Raw genomic sequence first — 24,104 nt, forward strand, 5'->3', positions numbered from 1 at the left:
GGCGGAGTCGAAAAAATTCAAAAGGGGGGGGGGCGCTTCTGTAAAGTTTGGAAGGTAGGAGACGAGGTACTGGCAGAAGTAAAACTGTGAGGACGGGGCGAGAGTTGTGCTTGTGTAGTTCAGTTGGTAGAGCACTTGCCCACGAAAGGCAAAGGTCCCGAGTTCGAGTCTCGGTCCGGCACACAGTTTTAATCTGCCAGGAAGTTTCATATCAGCGCACACTCCGCTGCAGAGTGAAAATCTCATTCTGGAAACATCCCCCAGGATGTGGCTAAGCCATGTCTCCGCAATATCCTTCCTTTCAGGAGTGCTAGTTCTGCAAGGATCGCAGGAGAGCTTCTGTAAAGTTTGGAAGGTAACAGACAAGGTACTGGCAGAAGTAAAACTGTGAGGACGGGGCGTGAGTCGTGCTTGGGTAGCTCAGTTGGTAGAGCACTTGCCCACAAAAGGCAAAGGTCCCGAGTTCGAGTCTCGGTCCGGCACACAGTTTTAATCTGCCAGGAAGTTTCACTAGGAATATTTCTCTCCTCCAGCGACCAACGGTACACTGCTACTAGAAGAGAATCAAGTTTTTTCGCCCCTTCTATGTAGACTCGTATTTGGTATCCTCACAGATCCAGTGGCCTTTCCTCTGTTCAGCGAGTTCAGTTGCTTTTCTATTCCATGGACACTTATTTCTATATGTGTCTCTTTTTCGTTCGGACGACAATTTAAAGGTGGAAGTGCAGTGCAATGTTACTGACTGAAACAGTTTTGGGAAATGACATCGTCGTTACAGACTGATCCCTGTCAAAGATTGCATGGATTTTGTACACACGATTCAAGACAGTTTGTATATGATGTAACTACAATCTAAAAGTATTTCACAAACTCAACAAAACAAAAACCAGGAAGCTCTGGCCATACCCAGAACTGTGAACATGGTTTACAGTAAAACACTAACAGATATTTACTGCATGCAGTATCCATGGAAAATAAATGAGAAATACAGCATCATTCGTTTACTACGTTCTATAGGTCGTTCGTAATAGCAGAGACCTTGCAGGAAAAGAGGTGTGTTTCACTGTGGCGAAGGTGAACAAGTGGTCATGACTGTTAAGATATGCATTTTAGAACCCATGTTTAATGAAAATTTTTTTCTTGTTTCGGTCCATAGAACCACCACTCGAAATACGATATACTTCTTTTTAACATTCTATATATGGCCATGCAGGCACTAAAATTAACTCTTTGTTTTACCTGACTGTGGAAAGTATCATTTCTTCCTTTGACGTATTTGATATGCATCTGCAGCAACATTAGATGATCACTTTTTTCATTAGTAACAAGTAAATGTGTAAATAAAGAGCAAATGAGAGTAATGTTAAAGTTTCTCCCTCAGCACAAATTGTAAACAAAGACCATTGCATGAAGTCGCACAGTAACCCTCTGTTTGACGTTGGCGACATGCGTAGTACATTGTGCTCACTTCACAGATATTCGTACACTCATTAGTCGAAATACTTCATGCAGTCGTTCTGCAGTTATTTCGAAAGTGAGAGAGTTCGTGTACGGCTTTGTAAATTACACGATTGCTTAGTTTGTTATCTAAATAATGCCTACACTGTGTTGAGTGTAAAAATTCATAGGTTCTATAACTACCAATAGACCCTCAATTCTGTACAGAATCGAGCTACCAAGTATAAAACAGCTTCAAGTCTGATTACTTTGCAAATTAGTTAATGTGTTACATATTTACTGTTAAAAACGTATGCGAGAAAGTTAAGAAAAAGTTTGAAATTTTGCTAAAAGTTTGCTGGAAGTCTCTAACGCTGTTATTATGAAACACTGGATAAATATAATCTGGGTAATTCGCACTCCATTTTAAGCAAAATCAAGTTTTTCACGCTTCTCACTGTTTGCGACATCATACTTTCCGTTGTAAGGTCGTATAATTTTGCAGGTACATTCAGTGATATATGTAGATACTGACTGCGAAGTGTATTGCGAATAGAGTTAGTAGGCCTAATAAGGAAGTAATAAATCAAAACGCCATGCCTGTTGTTGAAGTTTTACTACGCTCTCTTTTAAGCATGAGCTAGTTTTTCACGCGTCTAACTTCCTATGACGTCTTATTTCCTGAGCTATGTGTTCCATAATGATATAATTTTATGCACGTACATTAACTAGTATATGTATATTCTTTTTGTAAACTGTGTTGCGAATAGAGTCGGCAGTAAGAAAGTAATAAATTAAGTCATCGTGTCTGAAGCTGAAGCTGTACTGCTTGAACAGCGAAAATGTAGTAAGCGATAAACTTCTTTCCTTTCATCTTTTTTTTTGTGGTTGGGGGGGGGGGGGGGGGGCGTGGATGGGTGGTGTCAGCGAGAAGAAATTTCGCAAAGGTTAGAAATTATGTGTAAATTTTGTTGGAAGTCGCAAAGCCTCTCATTCTTTAATACTAGATGAATGAAGTTTGTGTATTTGCTCTGCTTCAAGACAAACCCACGGCTTCTGACTGTAATCCTAGTCTTACTTAGTTAAACTTTTAAAGTGAGATTATACCTCTTAATGCGTAGATTACGACACCGTTTTAAAATTTTAAATTCGGCCAATAATTACGCTAAACACTGAAAATCAAATTTTTGTTGCCCCTAGAAGCCGTTAGACAGGCAATCTGCAACTGATTCGGGGTTTCGGGACAGTCGCTTCGTAATATTGATGCTGCACTTTCTGTACGTTAATGTTTTTGGTAAAATTTTAGTGTGTTTACCCAAGGCACTACGCCTAGTTTGTATAAAAGTGGCGTATTTGTTTACTTTTGTAATAATGCTTGTTTCATCCAAGTTCTCCTTGCCATACAACTCACGTCACATTATATCCCCAGAATTTTGTGACTGTGGAGAATCTTGACATAGGCTAGCAGCATTGCTCGTAACATTTCCTAAATTTTCAAAAGCGTAAGATCATACTTTTGCTGTGATTGTAAACTTCTTTGCTGGGTGTGAAGTATGGCGAACTGTGTTTTTCTCATTTGAGTGTTCTAAAACAATTCTTTCAATTTTTGACAGCTGCGATGGGCATTACTCTAATAACTGTTTTTGCAGATTTTTGCCAAATTTGAAATGAAGCATGATTTGAAATTAGAAAATATTGATTACAGACAGAAAGGCAGGTCATTTCTTGTCAATAGAGATATTAATAAATGGGTAAAACGGTCACCTATTGCCAGTAGCATGTTGCTTATCTAATGGCTTCGAAGGCCACAATACTTTGATTTTCAGTACTTTATACAATTATTCAGGATTCAAAAATTTGAAATGCTATTATAAAGTTGTCAATAAAATGTATAGTCTTATGTTAACGGTTTAATACAATAAGAATAAGACAAGTATTAAAGTCGGAGACTCTGCATATGTCATGAGGCAGAATGGCTCACGGAGCGCAAATTAGACAGGCTTTATTCATCCAGTATTTGGGAATGAGGGCACTTAGCGACTTCCAGCAAACTTCACCCATCCTCCTTTCTGCAGTATCTACAGTATCTACACATATCACTGAATGTACCTGTAAAATCATATCATTTTACGACAGGAGGTATGATGTCATAAACAGTGAGATGCTCGAAAATCTTGAATTTGCCTGAAATGGAGCGCGAATTACTCATACTATATTCATCCAGTGTTTCATAATAAGAACGCTTAGAGAATTCCAACAAACTTTCAGCATAATTTCAAACTTTTTCTAAACTCTCCTACATATATATTTAACAACAAATATGTAACACATTAACTTATTTGCAAAGTAATCAAATATATGCGGACCTTTTTAAAGCTGACACCCCTAAAAAATAATGAAAAGAAAAAAGTTCATGACTTACGACATTTTCACCTTTCATACAATAAAACTTCAGCACCAGCCATGACATTTTTATACAGGTGAATTACTGGAACAATTACTAGTTTTAAATTTTTCCTTCAAATCTTTATTAAAGATCAAAATGATGGTCTATGAAGCTGAATCTTGTTATACATTTGATCCTGGTTAATAATCTCGCAAAAATTTGGATATTTATGGTGAGCAGATGATAAACTGCTTTGGGAGAAATATATTTCAACTACATAGTGAGGAAGGTATTAATATAATAAACATACTGTTACCCAACAACTTGGTTGTGTTCTACTGGCTGAATAGCATTGGATGTGAGTTCTGAATGGGGGTTTCCGTATTTGATACAAAGTTTTTCCTTGATTTCAAATTCAGATAAAAGTTAACAGTATGCTACAAACATTTTTCATAAAATTAAACTTTTTCCAGAACATTTATTTATTATCCATCTTCAAAAGTTTTGGATTATGCGTATATTTAACATGAAGACTGACGCCACAAGCAAATAACTTAATTTGCAAAGAATATAAACATGCATTCGGGTATGAAAAAATGCAGGCTAAAAATCCATTGACTGTTCCAAAAGAATGGAACCAGCCACACAAACTAGACAGATTATGAATTTCTACGAAACCAGCACCAAAGCTAAAACTGAAACAATAAAATGAATATGTGTAATACAGATTTCATACCAGCCAGAAAAATTTGTAGGTAAAAAGTTCACTACTAGATATTTGGGATGGCAGAAAAACTCAACAAGGCCAGAACAGCTTGGTGTGACTAGCCGGAAAGAGACCATTTTGAGACAGTGTGAAAGTGTAGAGGATATTCCAACAAAAACCGAACAGCCGCCACAACGGGATCATGGAATGGTTCCCTTCAAAAGTAATCACCTCACGAGTTAAGACATTTATCCTACTGGGAGATGAGATGACCAATTCCTGTTTCGTGGAACGCGATCGACCGCTGACGGATCCACAGCCGCAGCCCCTCCCGTAATTTTTCGGCCGACTGAAGCCGACGTCTGTTACACGATAACGTCCGCCCACTCACTTCCAATCGGACATAGGTTACTCTTAAGCGATTTGGGTAGGAAACAGTGCAATATCCTCCGTAGACCGGGATCTTTCACTGTGTGATTTTCACGTATTTGGCGACCAGAATAAAGATATACATGGACGCGTGTCTATTTGTTCTGAAACCTGCTTGATATTCAGCAATTTTGCATTAAATTTGTGCTCGGTGCAAGAGACATTGAGATAGGATACTGTACGAGACAGACAGAAGGGAAATCCCTCCACAATCATAACATACGCCCTGTCACCCTTCTTATGAAGTAGATGTATCAGTTCAGTTTTCCAGTCATCCGAAATTTTCTCGGTTTAGCGAAAGTTCTGCATGATCAACAAACTTTCTTTGAAATTTTCTAGACTAGCTGATTTCAAGAGTTCTGCAATTTCGTTTTCACCAAAAGTTTGTCAGTTTTTAATGTTTTAATCTGTCTAGTAATTTTGTCTTCATTTGGTGCTAGTGAATCCGGATTCGTTTTTAGGAAAAATTCTGATGGAAATCTTTCTGTGAGTTCAGAGCAATTAAGAAATTTTCAAAAATATCTGTAAAGTTCTCTGCAGTGTTCTTGTTTGTTAAGCGCCGGTTGTCCTTTTTCCTTCTTGGAGCAGAGATTTTTGGGTTGATGTCCGTTTGGATTTGTTTTAAAAGTTTCATTACATGTCCTAGTGTTGTTGTTCAGGAAGTCTTCTTCAGTTTCAAAGAATTGTTTTCATACTATTTTCTTGTTTGTCTAATTGATATTAAGCAGGTGCATGTCATGTCCATTTTATGATTCGTTGTTATTACATGATTCTGATGTCTTCCGTCACGATTTTACTGCGTGTTTACGATTTTCATTCCATCAAGGGCGTGTTTTCCGTCTTTATAAATGAACTAGATTTTGAGCAGTTTTAATAGACTTGTGTTTGATTTGTCCCTAACTTTATGCCTGTGTTTTGTCGAGCTCATTCGCTAATGGCAGGAGTTGAATTTTAGCAGTATCAAATTAAAGAACAGCCGTTGTCTTTTTACAGAATTTTGTAGCTTTAAATTTAGTTTCACTCGAGTTAGGTAGTGGTCTGTGTCAATATTTCCTCCTTTACGTACTTTAAATTTAAAACCTCGTCGTGATATGAATACGACATTACGATATGATCAATGTGGAATTCACATACATTCTTGTTGGGTGATTGCAATGTCTCTGAAATTTCTACACAGTACCACCAGTCTCTTTCTATTTTGATTGGTCCATTTTTGCATTAAAATAGTCCAATTGCATTTTTACACGGTTTTCTTGAATTTTTAATATTCTATTTTCTACCACTTCCCATAACTTTACTAGGTTTGTTTTATTTTCTTGGTTGATTGGCATGTGTACATTAATTACTGTGTACATTTTAGTTGCTCTTGGAATTACAAGATTGGGTCCATAAACATAACTCAGTGTTTATTACTGGAGGTGTTATTTCTAGTTAAGCTCCGACCTCATCTCTGGGAACAGACATCGATTACACATCGCTTGATCCAAGTCAAACGCAAGGACGATTTTGATAAATGCTACGCTTCTTACTCTAGTTTCGCTATACCGAAATCTTTTTTTTCGCCTCAATATCGTTGAAATCTTCGCTGCCACCCTGCCAAGGGGTCCTCACAGGGTTCTACCATATGGACCAGGTGAACCCAGGTTTATTAAGGAGGTTCTTACTCCTCCCCCTCCTCCTTCCTCGTCACATTCACGATGAGACCCCGGGTTTGGCACTGGTAAACCAGAACTGCTGAAGATCAACAGTTGGATGTCATTTCGCAATCAGTTGATACATTATATCACTGTTTACCGTATGCTTCCTTGTTTTGATGACATAAAACGTGGCGGGTGACTGTTCAACTTGAGTTGCGTCGTTATGGCGTTGCCCTTCTATAGTACCTATCTCTTTGCTTCTGTTCTACAGCAGCGTCTCCCGGTGAGGCTTTCATAGATCTATATGCGGTATTGACAAATTTATGAAGGTGTTTCTCTTGCGCCTAAAGTTAATCTCGAGGAGTATTTTTTTAATAAAATCGAGTGCAGATAAAAAAACAATGTAGCCGAACGACATCTCAAGTACTCCATTGTCCGTAACAAGACAACAACTCATTTGCACGTCATCAACAAACACCACAATAAGAATAATATGCAGAAAATGGCTCAACTTTTACTAAAAAACACACATGGAAGCAAAAACATTTAAGTACGCCGTTCATAAGTAAAAAATAACAATAAAACCACTCAACAGTTTCTAATTTGCTAACATTTTGTATCAGTCTACAGTAACAAACAGGTCTAGGAAATACGGTGAGCGTAGATAAAGTGGGCTATGTAAAATCCGACCACAGGATTTACAGTTACCCCTGTGAAAGAAGGATTACGTATGAGAATGTAAGAAGAAATTGCTAAAGGACGAGTCCCACTGGTCTGTACCAAAACAGCTATTAAAATGCATATGAATTGCTTCTGGTATCTTAGTGTAAATAATGAAACTACTTATGATGTTTTTCTTCCTGCATGTCACAGCCCTGATTTTTGTTTTCCTCAAAGTTCTTTTCTTTCTTCATCGGAATTACACAGTGTTTGTTGTAACTTGAGACAATTAAACACTTCGACAACGACGCATCGTATGAAACAAATAATTTGGGTATCCACCCTTCCTATGTGAGCGGGATCAACTTTGTATTTCAGAATGACACCCTCTCCCCTCAATTTCAGTTGCATTTTCGGATTGTATACCTAAAATAAAAAAAACGTACGGTTTACTCAAACCATTCTTTTCTATTAGTGGCACATTTCGGTGTATTCGACAAATATCAAGAGTTTTTGCAGTTAAGAACCGACGCATCTGATTCTACATTTCATTTACGAAGTAAATGTAAACCTTTATTCTAACGCTTGATATTTATGTTAGAAATTTGTTCCAGTGTTGCAAATTTGGTTGGACAGTACAATATAATTAGCCATTTCAATGCCTAGTTCGAAAATACATTTAGCGCGATCCAGAAACAACGAAGTGGATATAATAGTTTTCTCTTCTCATTGAGATGCATGATATCGGCGAATCTCCTTGCCTCTCATCACTGGGGTGCTTGATTTCGTTTTGATGGGAGTAAGAAACTATTACTTCCATGTCGTTGTTCCTGGATCAGACTGAACTTAGTTTTTAGGCAGACATAACCATACTGTACTGCACAATCAAATTTGAAATATAAAAGAAATTTCGAACATAAATACCAACCGATAAACACAAAGACGTAATTTACATCGTAGATGAAATGTAGAATCAAATGCGTCGGTTCTTAATTGCAAAATCAGGCAAACCTGGTATTTGTCGATTACAGCGCTATCTACCACGAATGGTAAACAATGGTTTGCGCAAACCGAACGTATTTTTCGGCGTAGAATCCAAATATGCAATAAGAATTGGGGATTCCCATTAGAAAATACAAAGCTGACGCCGCCAACTCTGGATGAGTGATTGGAAGGAGGCCAGATGTGGCACACAAATGTCACCTTTACTAATATAAACTTCTCATCGAGACCGTTAATTTTCGCCTGATGCGTCGTTTTCGAGATATGTAGTTGTGTCAAGTTACAACAAACTCCCTGTGTATCACAACTGACCACATGAGACAACTTCGTTATTTTAATGTGAACCTACATAAAAGAACTACAGAAACAGAATTGGGACACTGACTTCTAAAACAATACGAAAAATTTTTTCGTCATACAGAAAACACGTAATGTAGAAAAGGCAGTTAACGTACTTCTGACAATTGTGGGAATTTAGAATCTACGTTTTCCTTCTTAAAGCATCTTTTTGTGGTGTTATGAAGTGAGTATCGGCTCTCTGTCCTTTTTAATCCCTGTTGTACAGAGGGCAAACAAAAATGCGGAAACACCACAAACACAATTAATACTGTGTAGGAAAACCGTTGGCATTCAATACATCTTCCAGTCGTCTCGGAATTGGTAAATACAGGTCCCTTAAAGGGAGTCTTATATTATTCTTCCCGTAAGTTTATATAATAATGATTTAGGTGGATAGCGATCATGCACCCTTTTCTTTAGAGAGAAACACAAATGCTCAATAATGTTGAGATCTGGGACTGTAGTGTCTAGTTGAGGTGCAAGGAGGCTACAATTCATCATAGTGCCAACAAAACCAGTGGTGGGCGATGCGAGCTGTGTGAACAGGGGCCCTGTCCTCTTGGAACACAGCAAATTTGGTAGAAAATCCGAGAAATTCTGGTCGTATGTAAAGTACACAAGCGGCAAGACGCAGTCAATACCTTCGCTGCGCAGTGCCGACGGTATTGTTACCGACGATTGTCCCGCTAAAGCGGAGTTATTGAACTCAGTTTTCCGAAATTCCTTCATCAGGGAAGACGAATGGAATACTCCAGAATTTGAAACACGAGCAGCTGCTAGCGTGAGTTTCTTAGAAGTAGATACCTTAGGGGTTGCGAAGCAACTCAAATCGCTTGATACGGGCAAGTCTTCAGGTCCAGATTGTATACCGATTAGGTTCCTTTCAGATTACGCTGACACAATAGCTCCCTACTTAGTAATCATATACAACCGCTCGCTCACCGATAGATCTGTACCTACAGATTGGAAAATTGCGCAGGTCGCACAGGTGTTTAAGAAGCGTAGTACGAGTAATCCATCGAACTACAGACCTATATCATTGACGTCGGTTTGCAGTAGGGTTTTGGAGGATATACTGTATTCAAACATTATGAATCACCTCGAAGGGAACGATCTATTGATACGTAATCAGCATGGTTTCAGAAAACATCGTTCTTGTGCAACGCAGCTAGCTCTTTATTCGCACGAAGTAATGGCTGCTATCGACAGGGGATCTCAAGTTGATTCCGTATTTCTAGATTTCCGGAAAGTTTTGACACCGTTCCTCACAAGCGACTTCTAATCAAGCTGCGGGCCTATGGGGTATCGTCTCAGTTGTGCGACTGGATTCGTGATTTCCTGTCAGGAAGGTCGCAGTTCGTAGTAATAGACCGCAAATCATCGAGTAAACCTGAAGTGATATCAGGTGTTCCCCAGGGAAGCGTCCTGGGACCTCTGCTGTTCCTGATCTATATGAATGACCTGGGTGACAATCTGCACAGTTCTCTTAGGTTGTTCGCAGATGATGCTGTAATTTACGGTCTATTAAGGTCATCCGAAGACCAGTATCAGTTGCAAAACGATTTAGAAAAGATTGCTGTATGGTGTGGCAGGTGGCAGTTGACGCTAAATAGCGAAAAGTGTGAGGTGATCCACATGAGTTACAAAAGAAATCCGTTGGAATTCGATTACTCGATAAATAGTACAATTCTCACGGCTGTCAGTTCAACTAAGTACCTGGGTGTTAAAATTACGAACAACTTCAGTTCGAAAGACCACTTGGATAATATTGTGGGGAAGGCGAGCCAAAGGTTGCGTTTCATTGGCAGGACACTTAGAAGATGCAACAAGTCCACTAAAGAGACAGCTTACACTACACTCGTTCGTCCTCTGTTAGAATATTGCTGCGCGGTGTGGGATCCTTACCAGGTGGGATTGACGGAGGACATCGAAAGGGTGCAAGAAAGGGCAGCGCGTTTTGTATTATCACTTAATAGGGGAGAGAGTGTGGCAGATATGATACGTGAGTTGGGATGGAAGTCATTAAAGCAAAGACGTTTTTCGTCGCGGCGAGATCTATTTGCGAAATTTCAGTCACCAACTTTCTCCTCCGAATGCGAAAATATTTTGTTGAGCCCAACCTGCATAGGTAGGAATGCTCATCAAAATAAAATAAGAGAAATCAGAGCTCGAACAGAAAGGTTTAGGTGTTCGCTTTTCCCGTGCTCTGTTCGGGAGTAGAATGGTAGGGAGATAGTATGATTGTGGTTCGATGATCCCTCTGCCAAGCACTTAAATGTGAATTGCAGAGTAATCATGTAGATGTAGAATACGATTGAAGAGCAAACACTGTACCATTGTACCTGATCATCAAAAACAGTCACATATTCCTTGGCATTAATGTAGCCCTGCAAAGTAACCACGGGGTCCGTGGAATACAACGATGTGGCAGCCCAGATCCTCACCGAACCCGCACCGTATCTGACTCTTGGGACGTAAACTTGGCCGAAATTTGGAAACAATGTGAAACAAGACTCAGCCAACAAAATGACATTCTTCTATTGATCCAGGTTTTGTGCTTCGGCACCAAGATTTCCCGTTACGGGGATTCGCACCGCTGATGTGTGGTTTTGGAATCCCAGCTCACCCTGCAGTTCCCTGATTCTGGAACTGACTTCGTGTTGTTTTGACGCTGACAGGATTCGCGAGTGCGATATCCATTTCTGCAGTGGCTTTTGCAGCTGTCATCCTCCTCTTGTCTGCCACAGTGCTTTACAGTGACCGTCCATCGCTCAGCACACATTTTCTTCCGCGTTGTGACTTAGCGGGTGATGTTTCTTCGCTTTCCCTGTCAGCGGTGTAAGTCTTCTACACGGTGCCTCTTGAAATGCCAGACATGTCGGGTACCTTGGTTGTAGAAGCACTCAGTATAGCCCGCATCTCGTGGTCGTGCGGTAGTGTTCTCGCTTCCCACGCCCGGGTTCCCGGGTTCGATTCCCGGCGGGGTCAGGGAATTTCTCTGCCTCGTGATGGCTGGGTGTTGTGTGATGTCCTTAGGTTAGTTAGGTTTAAGTAGTTCTAGGGGACTGATGACCTAAGATGTTAAGTCCCATAGTGCTCAGAGCCATTTGAACCACTCAGTATACGAGCACCAACAACTTGCCCACGTTCGAATTCTCTGGCTCCGACATAACGCACTCGCAACTACACACAACACTGTTCTGACCACGGCTGACACTTGTAACGTATTGAGGACACTGCACTGGTACCGTTCGTCGTCAACTACAATAGTGCACCTGTAGCAACGAGCATCTGCCTCTATGTTCAGAGAAAATATTTCTCACGGTTTTCCATATTTTTTTCAAATCCATGTATATTTTATCAAAATTTCATGTTACGCTCATTTTGTTAGCGTGCATGCAGTACACATATTCGTTCCAGGTATACACCCGGTATATTATTCTGCTAACAGATTATGTGGCCAAACTACGAATTTCAGAGGAATATGGAAAAAGAAATCCACGTTAGTTGGTAGCAGAAATTGCAGCAACGTGCGGCATTTGGAAATGCATAAGCTTCGATACAATGGGGTCTCTATGTACTAAGCCATAGCCTATGATTGAAAACCGATGTCTATGCGAGCTTGACTGGAACACGGACAGTTGTGGGACTGCGTGACTCGTAAAACAGTGGAGATCTGACAAATCGCTGACCACCATGGTGTGTCTGCTGTCGTGCGTCTGCAGACGCTATTGGAAAGGGTTGGAGTCACATTCAGAGGAGCGCCACTGGACAGGCGCACGGCCATTGCCGCGCACCCTGTGTCGCCACAGCCGCCATAAAGAAATCGCACCTCTTAGACCAGTTAGTGAGCAACAGTCCCGAACTTCTCGAAACAGTTTACGCAGAAGCGGGTATAAGTGAAAGCATTTGTGCTAGCAGCGCCTACATGTGTTATGAGGAACGCGCTGGGAAAATGTGGACTTAGCAAGAGCGAAAGGAAACAAGTAGGGGAATATCTGGGCAGTCACTAAATATTCAGCATCGACGACAAAAATGTAGAGTATATATGGTTAAAAAGTAAGGGACAACATTCCTTAGATCTGTATGTGCTGAGTAAGGTTGTGAAGGATGGGAAAGCCCCGCTCTGTTTTAGTAGCCGGGTCAGAAAGTTACTACTAAAGTAGCAAAGAGAACTTCGTCACAGATTTAAGCCAATCCATAGCCTTGTTGAAAAGACAAAAGCGGAACGAAGCCAAAATAAGCGTAAAGAGAGTAATGTGAACAGCTTTCAATGAATAGGCTCTGAGCACTATGGGGCTTAACATCTGAGGTCATCAGTCCCCTAGAACTTAAAACTACTTAAACCTAACTAACCCAAGGACATCACACACATTCATACCCGAGGCAGGATTCGAGCCTGCGACCATAGCGGTCGCGCGGTTCCAGACGGCCGGCTCATTGAATTCGAAACTAAAATTTTGCCAACCGTTCTCACCAAACATCCTAAGAAGTTTTACATCAAATCAGTAAGCGGTTACAAATTATCTGTTCAGTAGCTTGGTGACCATACCATTACCCAAACGGAAGATGACAAAGAAGAGCCTGATTCGGTTTTCAAAAACTATTTCACTGCGGAAGATCGTAATTTGGTTCTTTCTTTAGATTATCGCACGAACAGTTAAATGGCAGAAATTGGGACTGATCGTGAAATAGAAAATCAACAAAATTCCCTCAGCAGTGGAAAGGCATTTGGACCGAATGTGATACCTATTGAGACTCTACATAGATTATGCGAAAGAAATTGCTCCCTTTCTATCGGCGGTTTATCGTAGGTCGCTGAAGGAAGGATTTTTTGTTAAGGTATGAGTCTGTTGCGTGACGTCACTATGAACGCTCTGTAATTTTGCACTGTGAACTTGTACCGAAGTTCCTGCAACAATCATTTCATTAATATATACGCAATAAGTGTGTTAGTTTTAGTACGACACTTGGTGTAAATTACTTTTCTGTTAACCAACCGATATTAACACGAGTTTACATATGCTGTCCATTCGTATGACGAATGCTACGTGCGATTGTTTCACAATATGCTTCATCGTTCACTCGTGTGGTCGGAAACCGCGCTGCTGCTACGGTAGCAGGTTCGAATCCTGCCTCGGGCATGGATGTGTGTGCTGTCCTTATGTTAGTTAGGTTTAAGTAGTTCTAAGTCTAGGGGATTGATTATCTCATATGTTAAGCCCCATACTGCTCAGAGCCATTTGAACCATCACTCGTGTGAATGATAGTCAATCATATTAAATTGTTTTTTTTTTTTTTTTTTTACACTATGTCTTTTTTAAAAAAAGAGAGCATTTTTTGTCTTGTTTTCATGTTCAGTGTCTCAAATTTACGTCTATTATTCTTTTATGTAGGTTCTTGAAAGCTGTGGAAATTAACCAACAGTGACCTATAAACGATGCAGTTGAACAGTTGAATGAAAAAAGAAACAGCCAGCAGGATAAATGTTTCTATTTAATAATTAGAACGTATATTTTACAACAGAATATTATTGGTGACAGTCTGGTGTCAAAGAATGAAAATACGTCTAGCAGTACAGGATAATGTTTCGTTTAGCCTCATCTTCAATAGCTGATTTTCCATTGGGGGAAATTGATTGAAACTGAGTTATCATGAGGTAGAAAACAAACAACATACAGGTCTGCAATTTCACTTAGTTGCCAGAGATATTTGTATGTATTTATTTGCTGCTGTGCATATAGCAAATCTCAATAATATGCATAATTCCACAATATCGAGCTGAATAAGAGGTCGATGTTTCTCTTTAGTCAACATATGTGCAGAAATAAGTTCTGTTGTTCATGTTAGTACTCTCTTCCTCTTTTTATTTAGCTTTTGTTGTTTAAGTAGTGATATCATTTCTCAGATCTATTAAATAGAAGAGCCCCGTATCATCTTCATTAAAATTATTATAGTTATTGTATACATAGTTTGGATAATAACTATGGATACGACAATGGACCATGTCTTACTGAAGAGATCATCCGGGCATTTGCCTGAAGTGGTCTTTGTAAACCACGACAAATATCAGTCCAAGACTGGAAGGCCATTAGATGCTTGTCCCATCCAGAACAAGTGTCCAGCCTGTTAGTTATTACACTCACCACTTATCTCGATAGCTCATGCTTGAGAACAGATGTGGTACTTTAATGAATAATGTTCAACAATTATAAAGATGAACTGTCACTGCAGGAAGACACAGTCCAATTTGCAATGCTGCTGACGTAACGGGAAGGGAAGGTATGGGGTTCAATACACGCGTTACTTGGTTCTGACGGTAAGACAGATGCATTAGTTTAAAAGTTTTCTAAACAGGCTCCCTCCGTTTTCACTTAAAGCAGATACTTACTGTCTGTAGTTGTTGGCAATCTCGGCAAACTTCTCGCGTCGTTTCCGGTAAACTGGATCCTTGAATCCCTAAGAACAAGAAATGTACAATAGATCTGTGTTTTAAAGTAATTTTGTTCCGTAAATAATAAGCCGCAAGCGCCGACACATACATAAGTTAACTGAAAAAGGAACAAAATAGAAATTATGAGCACTTGCAGAAGAGGAAAACACAGATCAGCATGATTGCGAATGATTTGTGCATATGGTATTCTACCTAATTGTCGTCAGTTATAACGGCATTGAAGGTCAATATCAATTATTCATTAAAGAATAAAACAAAAAAAATTTTCACACACAGACACACACACAGACAAATTATTTCTATAGTTTTGTTTCATATAGGAACAGATCACAACTAAGACGCGATTGATAATAAGTCAGGTATACAGGGTGAACCAGAACACCACCGACAAAATTTCACAACTTTTTTGAGGATGTTTCCTGAACATTTGGTATAACGCATCTGTGGTCTTCGGTGGTTCGTTACAGAATAATTATATTTCGTATGATTTCTTCCCCTTGTATCGGTAATGCATTGAAAATATCTGCAGAAGAGTGCAAATGTGGACCATACGCGCCGTGCATCTTGCATGTAAACAAACGTGTTCCTTTCGGTCAAGGTACTTGCTGTTGACAAGAGTAATGCACACTTTCCTCTTGGTCCACAAGGTTGCATCCAGTACTGCTTCGTTCTGTCTCGCGTCTGTTTTTCCGGCATTGTTAACAATGATGCACAGTAACATAAAAATTACAGTTGATGAATGGGTTTAGTGAATACAGTGGAAGAGGGTCACGAGAACGCTATGCTCGGCTGTTCCCACGGCGACGGCAGCCACATCACAACAATTTGTATCTGTACATTGTCGCCCACGTACAATCGAATCCTTTCGTGTTACTGCTTTTCGGTGGTTGCGTACTACAGATTTTTCACTGTTGTGAAACTATTTTGACAGACACAAAGTAATTCTGGAAAAAAAGTCAGATAAATCATAATTACATAGTCCATCTATAACGAGCCACTGGAGACTACTGGTAACTTATTCCAAAGCGCTCAAAAAATACCCTGAACAACCTCTGAACTTTTGTCTTTATGTGACTAACTGAATGTTACATAAAAGAGAATGAGTCAGCCATTCTGGGAGATACTCATCGAGTTTTAGCAACGATTTAACGGAAGGTTCGACATGTTTTCGTGGGTTCATCATCTTGTAAGGTCATTTGTGGAAGAAATCTTTGACTGCTAAGATAATTTTTGACTGACAAGAAATGAGGCTATCCGCAGGAACGACGAGGAGAGGAACATGTACGAATTTTTGACAAGAAGAAGGGACGGGAAGACAGGACATGTGTTAAGACGGCAAGGAATAACTTCCATGGCACTTGAGGGAGTTGCAAGTAAAAATTGCAGGGGAAGAGAGAAACTGAAGTAATTCAACCAATAATTGAGAACGTTGAGTGCAAATGCTACCGTAAGATGAAGAGGGTTGCACAGGAGAGGAATTCGTGGTCGGCCACACCAAACCCGTCAGAAGACTGATGATAGAAAACTTAACCAAGTGCGAGTATGTTGACGATACGCGCTGTGCATCTTGCTTAGGAACCCTATATGTATAGGGTGACTTACCTAAAAGCTGCATCGCAAAGATTGCGGAAATGGAAAGAATTATTGTAGTGCAGTTTTCACGGAATGGATTGGTAGTTAGGGCTCGTGTTATTATTAGCCAATAAACGGATTTTAATAATACTCAGAAAATGTATTTTTTGTGCAAACACACACTTTTTTAAATGGAGCAAAGCTTACTGACATTAACAAACGAGAAGAAGGGTAAAATAGAATGTCAGTAATTTTTTTTGCAGGATCTAATGCCAACTATTTACGAGATACCATATTTTGAGAAGTTCCCACACCGACACTTGTACCTGTGGTAGCACACACTAAAGAACAGCACAAGTGCATACACAAGTTATGTGGATTCTAGCCAGTAACGAGGCAACAGACCGTCACAGGTTGTATTCTAAATGATCACCGGCAGTGGCAGTACACGTTTACAGTCTGGTATGGAACGACTGCTGCAAACGTGCTAGCATTTCAGCGGAGATGTTCCAGCAGGCTGCAGTAATACGTCGTTGCATATTACCGAATGTAGTTGGTATGTCCTTGTAGACAGCGTCCTTCAGCTGTCCCCAAAGAAAAAAGTATACAGGCGTCAAATCCGGGTAACGAGCCAGTCAAAGTACAGGTCCTCTACGTTCAGTCCTACAATTTGGAAACAATTCGTGAAGACATGCTGCAGTATTTTGTGCAGTATGGGCTGGACAGCCATAATGTTACTACCACAGATTCCTCCTAGTCTGTATAAAACGTCTTCTAGCATTCTTGGAAGGTGGTCTGTTAGGAGGCTGCGATTAATTGTGTGCGTTCAGTGTTCCGTCTATGAAAAACAGACTTACAGGCTAATTGTTCACTATCCCACACCTCGCGTTTACACTCCATGGTTGCTGGCGTTCCACCTGATGAAGCCAATGGGGATTGTCGACAGACCAGCACTGCGTGTTTCGGCAGTTTACCTGGCTATGATTGGTAAGTGTGACTTCATCACTAAACCAGATGCATGATACATCTGAAGCATCCTGTCCTAATGCCCCTGTACAGAAGTAGCACTATTCTCATGAACGTTTCCATGCAGCTCTTGATGGAGAGACACGTGGTAGAGATGGAACCTTTGTCGATGGAGAATGCGTAGGACACTTGCCTGACTCATGCGACTTCTCCGTGCGATAGCGTGGGAGCTGATAAACTGCAACAAAAGCAAGAATATTAATTTGCCCCTCTTCTGTTGTCACTTGTTTCCTTCGGTTACATTATCCAGGTATGGTGTAACACTACCACTTTCACGTAACTAATTAAAGAGGTTGATAAATAATCACCGAAATAGTAGACGTCTATTGGTATATCTTGCCGCATACACCGTATACGAACGAACTGCGTTCTTCCTACACTCTCCATACACCATGAGCATGTCGACTTTTCCTGCTTTGGTAAATCCCATCGTCCACTCACAACCTACTGACTGCCAAGTTGCAGTGCACTCAAGGAACACACAAGCACACTGTAAGCAAACACAACAACATCGTACCTAGCGACTAAGAAGGCTGAATGGCACGAACAAGTGTCGGTGAGGGAACTTTCCAAAAAACTATATCTCATAAAGGACTCGCACTAGAATCTTGGAACAAACACCACCTACTTTCTAATTTACCCTACTTTTAGTCTCTTAGTGTCAGTAGGCATTGTTCCATTTAGAAAGTGTGTGTCTACACAAAACTACACTTTCTAAGTATTAGTACCACCGTTTACTGGCTTACCATACGAGCCCCTGACTGTCAATCCATTCTGTGAAAACTGCACAACGATAGTGCTATCCGTTTCCGCATTATTTGCGGCGCAAGTTTTAGGTGAGTCACCATATCTACCGTATATTCGTGAAGGCAGGCTGCAGTACTTCGTGCAGTATGGGCTGGACGGCCATAATGTTAGTACCATAGGTTTCTCCTTATAGATACTGGCAAGATATCAGTCCCGGAAATTCCAAGACCGCATCAAGATCTCTAGTCCCTCAGACTAGCCCGGACATAGAAAAGGAAGGGAGGAGGGGACTTCACTTTACATATGTCTGCATACAGTAATGTTCGTCTATCATGATTCTGACGTATGATGATTGCAGTGTATGTTCTAATGGCAAAGCCGGCCGCGGTGGTCTCGCGGTTCTAGGCACGCAGTCCGGAACCGCGCGACTGCTACGGTCGCAGGTTCGAATCCTGCCTCAGGCATGGATGTGTGTGATGTCCTTAGGTTAGTTAGGTTTAAGTAGTTCTAAGTTCTAGGGGACTGATGACCACAGCTGTTAAGTCCCATAGTGCTCAGAGCCATTTGAACCATTTTTTTTCTAATGGCAAAAAGATATTTTTTGTGATATGATTACAATTTAACAATTTTCAGACTTTTTTACTTGACTTTTAGTCTGAAGCCTTGCTTCTTGGCAAATTTCATAGTTCTACGTCAACAGTTTGTCGCCTCGAGTTTCAAAACACGTAACATAAGTGGCCGAATCTTTTGAGTGAATCGACTTCTAGGGGGTCATAGGCTTTGGTACGTAATATAAATCTGAACGTGATACGTCACTCAGTTCCAGAAAAAAAGGAGTCTTAACAGACGGATAGATGGATAAAAAATGATAAAATATTCTTTTCGTGTGTTATAATTGAAAATGAACCATTTTCGGAAATTTTCTTTACTTTTAAGCCTTGCTTCATGTCAAATTTCATGAGTCTAGGTCAACGGGAATTACCCTATCGGTTTTGATGAGTGAATTTTCGAGGATCACAGTATGTGACTTAAACGGCCGTATCTCTGGATTGAATTCACTTAGAAAATTAAATTTTTTACAGTACCAAGGGACCGTAGACCATAATATGTAAAACAAATATGAACTTGATACGTCCACCTGTTCATGAGAAAAAGGGGTTTTTAGAAGTCGGTTGAATAGACAGACGGACGGACGGGCTACGAAGCGATCCCATAATGGCTCCGTTTTTGCAGATTTAGGCACGGAACCCTAAAACGATCATTTATCTTTATGTGGTGACTGTTCTTTCGGACATGTCCGAAGAGGTCAGTGCGACCCTTTGCGAGAAACGGAGAAATCCGGGTTCGAGTCCTGGACCGGCACAAATTTTCAATTGAATTTTCTCTTGTTAATAAATGAGAAGGAACGATCTGCTTTGGTAAAAAATTTTCTGTAGCCAAGATCACATAAATATTTATTTGCGACAACCGGTTTTGACAGGCTTGCCGTCATCTTCAACACGATTTTTAACAATCATATTTGAAGACCAGAAGAAGTCTGTCAAAAGCGTCTGTCGATCTTGGCTATAGAAACTGTTGTTTTACACATTTTCAACTTTCCACAGTGATTTAATTCATTGCCCAGAAGCAGTTACTGAAATTATTCGTTTGATTAAAGCTCATTTTTCGTCAGAATATTATATCTGAGGTATTCTAGGCTTTCGCCTGAGACCACAGCTACTCGCAATACAGACCTGGTATGCACGTTGCTCACGCTCCGGTTACTCACAAGGGAACCTCCCCATCGCACCCCACTCAGATTTAGTGATAAGTTGGCACAGTGGACAGTCCATGAAAAACTGAACACAGATCAATCGAGAAAACAGGAAGAAGTTGTGTGGAACTATGAAAAAAATAAGCAAAATACACAAACTGAGTAGTCCATGGCAAGATAGGCAACAACATGAATACTGTGAGCTCACGAGCGCCGTGGTCCCGTGGTTAGCGTGAGTAGCTGCGGAACGAGAGGTCCTTGGTTCCAGTCTTCCCTCGGGTGAAAATTTTATTTTTTTTATTTTCGCAAAGTTAAGATCTGTCCTTTCGTTCATTGACGTCTGTGTTCACTGTAATAAGTTTAGTGTCTGTGTTTTGCGACCGCACCGCAAAACCGTGCGCTTAGTAGACGAAAGGACGTGCCTCTCCAATGGGAACCGAAAACATTTGATCGCAAGGTCATAGCTCAAAACCGATTGCTACACAGGTAAACACCTCTGATATATTATATACGACACTGGTGACGGCATGTGCGTCACAAGACAGGAATATTTTGTCGACCCACCTAACTTGTACACTTGGCGAATGGGTAAAAAGATTCTTCTACTTTGCCCGATTTAGGTTTTCTTGTGGATGTGATAATCACTCCCAAAAAAGTGATGAAAAGATAATAGTTTGACAGATAACAATTGTCTGAAAATAAAACATTAAACTTTTCACTCGAGGGAAGACTTGAACCAAGGACCTCTCGTTCCGCAGCTACTCACGCTAACCACAGGACCACGGCGCTCCTGAGCTCACATTCTTCATGTTGTTGCCTATCTTTCCATGGACTACTCAGTTTGTATATTTTGCTTATTTTTTTCATAGTTCCACACAACTTCTTCCTGTTTTCTGGATTGATCTGTGTTCAGTTTTTCAAGGCCTATCCACTGTGCCAACTTATAACTAAATCTGAGGGGGGTGCGATGGCGAGTTTCCCTTGTCAGGGCACTGCCACGCCAGACACAGATGTCCACAGTTCAAGCACGGGGTATCAACTACAACAAGCTAGACTGTGTCCAAAAGGTGCCTGTCTGTTTTTAAGTGGTACTCAAGCCAGCCCAAGGAATCATGCGGCACTAGCTTCACCTCGAGAGGCGCAAGTCTCGAGACCAACGGCGTGCCCATCCTGGGCAACAGCGCCACAACTGGAAGTACTATTTCGCTTCTGCGAATCATGTGCTACACAAGCAGCAACCAGATACTACTCAGCCGGGTGTGTATTTAGGATGACGGCAGAACGCTATCCTCAAGTTCAGCTCGATGACCCACGTCAGAACGGCCACCGGGATCTGCTGCACCTCGCTGTTCCAGCAGCCGCCCAATCTGGAAGATACCTTACAGCAGCCACTACGAACAGTCACATGTCGGTCAGGAAACTTCGTCTTCACCGAGTTGATCTCCTGTTGGACCGGTGCTCAAAGTCTGGTATTCTTATGCGGAACTTAAGACTTCCAACCGTGCTCGTCACTGTGGTCAGTAAACGACTGAACGGATTTTGATTGTTCGTCAATAAGTGCCTCTGACAAGTGAACTTGACATTTATCATCGAGTTCTATGGAAGATATAATCTTTTGGTTTATCACTCATTAATTCGTGGTTAAGCTTTGTTTGCATCCAAGTGAACAAAGGACAAGTTTGTTTTGTACTTCTGAATTATTGTGTCAAATGAAAATAGATGTTAATTGCAAATGGCCTTGGGCAATCAGTTATAGGGTGTGTGCTATCACGTAGGACACATGAATACTGTTCCAAATCATATGCATGTCGTTAACGCAGCAAAGGCTATGCCAAAAATAAGACTTCGTGGTAGGTTTGACCCGCGTTACGGATTGAGACACGAAATTGGGACTTAACATTTCGCAGCCAATTCTCTGTTCTTCTTCTAGGCGTGCTAGTCCAGTAAGTTATTAAAAAGAGAGAGCGATTCAGGCGAAATGATATTTTGTGAGGAATGACAGTGCGTTGTGACTGGATTGCCCACACCAGCATTACCGCTTATGTCCAGGTTCTGCGTTCAAGACGCAGTCTGGAGCAATGTTTTAATCTACCACGAATTTGCAGAACTGTGCACACTCCACTCCAAAGTGAATCATTAACTCTGTGGGAAACACCATCCACGAACTGGAAGAATGACGTGATGAACGCCCTTGGCGATAGCAACGGCCGATAAGTATCGGCTATTAGGACTGTTGCCCAGCATGACATTTCTTCTCTGCAGGCCGCAGAGTTGAGAAAAGTCTTCTGCGATATTTAACTTTATCTATAGAAATAAAATATTTTATGATGCTGATGAGATCTCTCGATCAATGATAAAAAATTATGTTTGAAAGTGGAACAGCGTACACTGACGGAAAAAATCGTAACACCAAAAAATAATTAATGTAGAGTAATGAAATTTCGTGAATACATTTGTCTAAATAACTTATTCAATAGATTAACATTGCAAGATCACAGGTTAACGTCAGTGCGAGATAAGGCATTCCAAATATGAAGTGCTGGTGTAATAATATCCAGTGTAAACGCCAGGAAGTTGAATGCAAGCATGCACACGTGCATGCATTGTGTCGTACAGGTGCCGGTTGTAAGTTTGTGGAATGAAGTTTCAAGCCTGTTGCACTTGATCAGTCAATATCGGGACGGTTAACGATGTTTGTGGATGATGCTGGAGTTGTCGTCTGACGACGTCCCATATGTGCTCGACTGGAGGCAGATCCGGTGATCGAACAGGCAAAGGCAACATGTCGACACTCTGTAGAGCATGTTGGGTTACTACAGCGGTATGGGGGTGAGCATTATCCCGTTGGGAAACACCCCCTAGTATGCTGTTAACGAATGACAGCAAAACAGGTCGAATCACCAGACTGACTTACAAATTTGCTGTCGGAGTGCTTGGGGGATAACCATGAGAATGCTCCTGCTGTCATACGAAATCGCACTCCGGACCATAACACCAGGTGGAAGTCCATTGTGTCTACATGGAAATAGGCTGGTTGCAGGCTCTCAACTGACCTTTTCTAACCAATGCACGGACATCACTGGAACTGATACAGAACCAGATTTCAGCGGGAAACACAACAGACCTCCACCCTGCCCTCCAAAGAGCTCTCTGTTGACACCACTGAAGTCGTAAATGGCGGATGGCCTACAGGGCGTCCGGCTCCGAGCTGTCCTTGAAGTAAACGATTTGTAAGGGTTCGTTGTTTCGCTGTGGTGCCAAATGCTGCTCAAACTGCTACTGCAGATCTAGTACGATGCGACAGAACCACACGGTGAAAACGATGGTCTTCCCTCTCCGTAATGCCACATGGAGTCCGGTCTTCTGGCGACACTACATTCTTGTGACCACCGCTGCCAGCAGTTATGTACAGTGATACATTCCTGCCAAGAATTTCTGGAATATTGCAGGAGGAAAGAAGTTTCTCGTAGCCCTATCACAGACGTCATTGAAATTCAATGAGATGCTGATAATGACGTCTTTTGCCCCTTAATGGCATTCTTGACTAACACCAATTCACCAAGTCCAGTCTGAAAGGTAACTAACCTAAACGGTCATTACAGCTTGTATTGAAAGTAAATCTGATTTGGATCCTCATAGTCTCGCTACTAGCGCCATTTTTATACGACTGGTGCAAAATTTGAATGGCATCATGTAGAAACACACCTACCGAGTTTCGTTTATGTCGCGATTTTTTTCCGTGAGATAGGAATGGAGTTCCCCCTGATTACGCAAACAGCTAATCGTCTTAAGAGCCAAACATAGCAAACTGGCGTTATCATCTTTGTATGACGTTTTATTCATGTCTGCGTAAGAAATGTTTTATCTTATGATTATGGAGTCGAAAATTAAACCTCAAAACATTTTATATCTATCATGATCGCCGATATTTCGTATTAAGGCTGTACTCAGTTCCC

At 40.9% G+C, this 24,104-nt stretch overlaps 1 protein-coding gene across 1 annotated transcript in view; it reads right to left on the minus strand.

The window, feature by feature from the left end:
- LOC126480946 (tryptophan 5-hydroxylase 1) overlaps positions 1 to 24,104 on the minus strand; it is a 280,936-nt gene that overhangs the window by 157,345 nt on the left and 99,487 nt on the right. Inside the window, exon 5 of the mRNA XM_050104365.1 lies at positions 14,988 to 15,055. Coding sequence (XP_049960322.1) covers positions 14,988 to 15,055 — 68 coding nt within the window. The remainder of the gene's footprint in view (positions 1 to 14,987; positions 15,056 to 24,104) is intronic.

The sequence above is a fragment of the Schistocerca serialis genome, chromosome 5 (genome assembly GCF_023864345.2).
Source record: "Schistocerca serialis cubense isolate TAMUIC-IGC-003099 chromosome 5, iqSchSeri2.2, whole genome shotgun sequence".
NCBI lineage: Eukaryota > Metazoa > Arthropoda > Insecta > Orthoptera > Acrididae > Schistocerca > Schistocerca serialis.